This window comes from Penicillium malachiteum (assembly GCF_028827825.1).
Source record: "Penicillium malachiteum strain IBT 17515 chromosome Unknown utg000005l:1.0-9002435.0:326005.0-9005861.0, whole genome shotgun sequence".
Classification (NCBI taxonomy): domain Eukaryota; kingdom Fungi; phylum Ascomycota; class Eurotiomycetes; order Eurotiales; family Aspergillaceae; genus Penicillium; species Penicillium malachiteum.
In genome coordinates this window covers 5912568-5918706 of record NW_026643099.1, presented here as the reverse complement: position 1 = coordinate 5918706, position 6139 = coordinate 5912568, and the positions used below count along the sequence as shown (strand labels likewise).

Genomic DNA, 6139 nt, shown 5'->3' with positions numbered 1-6139 from the left:
CTACCTCGGAAAACACATGGGAACCCATCAAGAATTTGACTGGCTGTCACCAATTGGTGAGGCAGTACTACGCGCAGGCGAAGAGAAACCCCTGCGGGACGGAACGCAAGAAAGCGTCGAAATCAATACCATCCAAAGAAAAACTGGGATCCACCGACGCAACCATCTGCGTCAGAGTAGGATCACCACCAGCACACGTTGCCGCAAGAACCTGGTCACGGACGACCGGAAGAGCAGTTTTATCGGACCCAGTAGCGGCACTGGAAGACTCTGCTTCACACTCTTTACGACGATCGGCCTCGACACGTTCTTTTTCGAGACGCTCGATCTCTTCTTTCTCACGACGCTCAAGTTCCTCGAGCTGGGCAATCTTATTGTAATCACGGGCAATGAAGTCACCAGCCCGATCGCGGAGCAAGGCTTCATGACGATCAAGACGCATCAGGCGAGCCATGGCCTCTTGACTGGCTTCGAGAGCGGCGCGACGTTCCTCCGCAATCTCGGCCTGCATTTTAACCAGTTTTCGCCATTCGGCTTCGGAATACGTTGGAGCAGAAGTCATGGTGCACTTCACTTTTCCACCGCCGCGAACACACTCGCTACACTTCTTCGAGTTCGAAGAACGGACACACGACTTATGCAAACGCACACAACGATCGCAAGGGGCAATTGAACGAAAACCCTGAGTGGCGATACGATCTTGGAGCTTCGAGCCGGAGATTCCTGCTGAAGACATGGTCAACGAACACGGGAAAATACAGAAAAGTAAGGGCCTCACCTACCTGAGGGGGGTTCAACGTTTAAAAACAAATCAAAGGTCGTTTGGGGACCAAAAGACCTGAAAGAGGGGGATGGTGTTACGGACCCACTACGGAGGGATCTCCCAGGAGCAATTACGGACCAATCAGTTGGCGGTCGGACCCAGACTGGACGACCGGCCATAATGGACGCGTGGCCCAAATGGACGCATGTCCATTTGGGGCCTCAGGCATCAACAGGAGCCATATTCGGCATGCTATCAACCGCCTGAAAGAATACTGGCTATACGGGAAGGACGGTGCACGAGAGGCCACTTCCGGCCCCATGACACGTGACCAACGGGACTATTCCAACAATAGATCCCATGCATGGATAGGACAAGATCCCATCCCACGATGGGATGAGATCGGATCACACTGACGGATGGGATCCGGTCCCATCGACGGATAGGAAGGACTAGATATATAAGGACACTCGTTACCCATCATGTATTTAGTTCTTCGCGATTATTACTCTATTGTTATTGAGACCTACAGTACAGCAATTCAGATACTTTGATCACAGTCGAACCTTTGAAGACCAACCTCAAACTAGCTTGGGAGCTCACTCGTGATTCCATCACTCGTGACTGACTTGCTAGCGGACACCCTGATCAAGCATTACCGTGCAAGGATCCCTATAGACTCGAGCCCGTGTAAGGCCCAGCGACGGCGACGGTACAGTTGCAGGATAACGGCTTGCGGTAAGTAACACTTTGGAAGTGCATACTCACGTTGCTTGACAGCCGGTTCGTAACACTAGGATTCGCCAACTTCTATTAGTTATTCATTCCCTATTTTACAATACTATCAACACCTCTAATGTAGTTAACAAAGAAGAATATGGTTTTCCAATAGTTGGATAAACATAAATAGGCGTTTTCGGAACTAAGAGAAGCCTTTATTAATACCTTGATTTTAGTATATATAGACAAAGACAAAGATATAGTAGTTAAAACAAACGCTTCAGGCTAGGCTATAGGTATAGTGCTATCATAAAGACAAGATAATAGATAACTAGCACCATATATATATATATCTTATAAAAGTTCTTACCTACTAAAGCTAATTACAAGATATATAATAAGGAACTATTAGCTACTATATAAGCGCTAAAGGAATAGTACACTAAGCTAAAGATAGTCCTATATTTTATAATCCTTACTAATCATAAGAATCTATACTACTTTATAAAAGTATAGGAACTTAGTAAATGATAGATAAGATAGGCTAACTTACTAGTAGAATTTAACTATATAATCATATACCACCTAGGTAAGCTAGCTATATAACCTAATATACTATTATAACAGGCTTAAGGCTTAAGATATACCCTAAGACACCATGGATAACTGTTTAATAAATTAAATATACTCTATATTTAAGAGAGCTATGGTTAGGGCTATATATATAAGGCTATAGATAAGGATAAACAATATAGAAAATATAGACTTTATAATCTCTATATAAATATTTAAAGAAGATAACATTCAGAAAGAATAGGATAAAGCACAGTAAGAAGATAATACATACCAACAAATCATAATAGCTATATATAAGGATAAACAGAGGCTACTAAGTGATATTAATATTAAGATTAGCCTTATAGAATACAAGCTAGATAAATAAGGACTATTATACTTTTAGAAATATATCTAGATACCTAAGAGCGAACCACTATATATAGGACTAATCCAGAATACCTATGATTCTCACATTACTAGTTACCTAGGATAAGACACAATATACACAATTTTATTAAGAAGGTTCTTTTGGCCTAACTTAACATAAGACATACAACAGTTTATAAGGAACTACATAGTATATAGACATATAATAATCTAGAGGGATATAAAATATAGACTATTATAACCACTGCCTATACCTAATTAGATCTAGTCAGAGATATAAATAGACTCTATCACTAGACTACCATCAGCGAAAGAAGACAATAATACAAACTTACTAGTAATTACGGATAGACTTACAAAGGGAGTGATTCTTATTAGGATGGTCTCTATTATAATGAACTTGTCAGATTAGGGTGACACCTGTGGGCTAGGCGAGATATACTAAGGAGAGAGCACGAGGAGTTGGTTCACTTTGATACAGCGACTAACACTTAAGGAGTGTAAGTCGGGCCCTAGAGGAATCCCCCCTCTATGTGCGGCCGGACTTGTGTTACGGGTTGGCTGTCAAGCAACATGAGTATGCTCTGTTCATCGAGTTACTTACCGCAAGCCGTTATCCTGCAACTATACCGTCGCCGTCGCGGGGCCTTACACAGGTTCGAGTCTTTAGGGATCCTTGCACGGTAATGCTTGAATCAGGGAATCCGCTAGCAAGTCAGTCACGAGTGAGGCTATCACGAGTGAGCTCCCAAGCTAGTTAAGGTTCGTCTTCAAGGGTTCGATTGTGATCAAGTAAACTGTCAATCTGATTCGTACTGTAGGTCTCAATAACAATAGAGTAATAATCGCGAAGAACTAAATATATGATGGGTAAAGAGTGTCCTTATATATCCAGTCCTTCCTATCATCCTGTCCTCTCATTAGGACAGGTCTGTTCCTGCTGTCAGGTCCGTTCCATCTGAACGGACAGGATCTATTGTTAGAATAGATCTGTGGTCATATATCATAGGGCCGGAAATAGCCCTTTATGCACCGTCCTTCCTGTATATAGAGTATATATTACAATGGTGAGTAATAGGCTATATCTGGCTCCTATTGGTGCCTTAGGCACCATTATAGTCCTACACCCTTCTAGGCCGTGCGTCCGTTATGGCTGGTCATCCGTGCTTGGCTCAACCGCCAACTGATTAGGTCGTGGTTGTTCCTAGGAGACCTCCCTGTGGTGGGTCTGTAACACCATCCCCCTCTTTTAGGTCTTTTAGTCCCTAAATAACCTTTGATTTGTTTTTAAACGTTAAACCCCCCTTAGGTAGGTAAGGTCCTTACTTTTCTGTATTTTCCTATATCCGCTAACCATGTCTTCCTCTGGAGTATCTAGTCGTAAACTCTATCAACTAATTAAGGATAAGGGTTTCGAATCTCTGATTCTATGCCTTCGTTATACTTGTCTTCACTATATTTATATTTATTCCGATTGTTCAAAGAGTTATTCTTATTGTGTCCGCGCCGGTCGCGGCACTAGGTGCGAGATACCCGAGAAGTCTTTCACCGATTCTGAATAGCGCTGCCTCCTAAAGTCGTAATCCGCTCTTAGGAACTAAGAGGAGGAGCTTCTGGAGGCTTAGGCCGAAATTATTACTAAACTTCGTCGTATCCGGAAACAAGAGAATCTATTAAGGAAACATGCTGGTAATTTTATTGTTTGTGAATATGAGGAGATAGCTTAACTTAAAGAGCTTAAGTGTTGTGAAAAAGAAGAGATCGAATATCTTGAAAAAGAACGTGTTGAGGCTGATCGTTATAAAGAGTGTGAAGCAGAGTCTTCTAGTGCCGCTACTAGGTCTAACAAAACTACTCTTCCGGTTACTAATAACCAGGTTCTTACGGCAACTTGTGCTAATGATGATCCTACTCTGACGTAGATGATTGTGTTAGTAGATCCTAGTTTTTCTTTAGACGGTATTGATTTTGACGCTTTCTTATGTTCTGTCCTATAGGGGTTCTCTTTATCTATATATAGTACTATCTTACCAATTAGTAATAGCCGGTTAAGTTCTTGATAGGTTCTTATATATTTTCCGAGGTAGGATACCCTTGCTATTTCACTAGGAGTTCTTGCTGATTGTTGTACTATCGGTCCGCTAGGATTTCTTCGACTTTATACTCTTCTTTGCTAGTGTTCTTAATTTTAACTTCTGTGGCGTTTTCTGTATCTTCTGGTGTAGGTTCTAATAATAAGATATAAAATACTAGGTAAACTTGTTTTATACTTTCCGGTAGTTATAGTTAGTAGTTCATAGGTCTAGTTTTTTTGTTAATAGTAAATAGTCCTAGATATTTGTGGTCTAGTTTTTTATTTGGTTGTTTTGTCTTAATGTTTCGTTATAGTAAGTAGATCTTATCGCCTGGCTTTATATCTGGTCTGGGTATATGTCTCTAGTCGACGTATATCTTTATCCGGTGATTAAAGAACTTGATATCTCTAACCATTTGCTGATATAGGTTTTTGATGTTTTCTACCTATTCTTATACCCCTGGCGCTACTATATGTTCTCTAATAGGTTTACCGATAAGTGTTAGGTTTCTTCTGTAATTCGCGAAGAATGGCGATAATCCAGTAGTTTTGTGTATGATGTTATTATATATGAATTATACGATAGGTAATAGTTCTGCCCAGTCGTCTTGCTAGTAGTTCATATAGTGTCTTAGATACTATTCTAATATTTGGTTGACCTGTTTGGTCTGTCTGTCAGTCTACGGGTGGTAGGCTATTAAAAGTCTATGATCAATACCTAGTTGGTCCGTCACTAATTGCCAGAATTTTGATGTGAATAGCTTGTCTCGATCTAAGATGATCTTTTAAGGTGTTCTGTGGTTTGTAAAGATATAATATATCAGTGTCTTTACGATCCCTTCTGCTGTTATAGTTTCTAACGCGGGTAATATATATATATATATATATTTGGTGAGTTGGTTAACGATAATAATAATTATATTATATTGGTCCTCTGTTTCCGGTAACTTAGTGATAAAGTCTATTATAATCTACTTCTATGGGTATATCAGTACTTCCTTATTCTGTATTTCACCATATAGTAGGTGTTGAGTGGGTTTGTTTTATAAATATATATTATATTTCTTAATATAATTCTTAATCTTTTAATGTATATTCGGTAGGTAGTAGTTTTGTGTGATATATTCGATTGTCTTTTTATTACCTATATATCTGTGTATAGGTACGTCATGGTGTTTAGTAATAACTTCTTGCTGTAGTTCTTTTTGAATATATATAAGTCTGTGGATCTATATAAGTCTATCCTTTATTGTTTATTTATCTTCTACTATTTATATAATATTTTGTAATTATTTGTCTTTTTCTGTTACTGTTCTGACTTTGTTAAGCTACTTGTTGTTAATATTGTATATTGTTGCTATAAGTGTCTGATGGTTATATATAAGGTTTCCTTCCCTGTCTTTTTTTAGGATAGCTAGTATAGCTTTCTTGGTGCCTTTTTTATAGTTAGGTCTTCTGCTAAGTATATCTGCTATTATATTTTCCATACTCTTGGTGTGCTTGATTCTATAATTAATCTATAATAACATTTCTGTCTATCTGACTTATTATCTTATTAATATTTTTGTTATTGTAAAGTATATAAGGTTCTTATAGTCCGATTTGACCAAAACCTGATATTTCGCTTCTTCCAAATA

General features: G+C 39.1%; 1 protein-coding gene across 1 annotated transcript; it reads right to left on the bottom strand.

Annotated features, from left to right (window-relative positions):
• Positions 1 to 239: 239 nt before the first annotated feature.
• On the bottom strand, positions 240 to 562 carry N7483_012209 (uncharacterized protein; the record flags this gene model as incomplete). The annotated part of the gene is made up of 2 exons (XM_057095636.1): positions 240 to 268; positions 322 to 562. The coding sequence occupies 2 exons, from the start codon at positions 560 to 562 to the stop codon at positions 240 to 242; spliced, it is 270 nt and encodes an 89-aa protein (XP_056941607.1).
• Between the last annotated feature and the right edge of the window lie 5577 nt (positions 563 to 6139).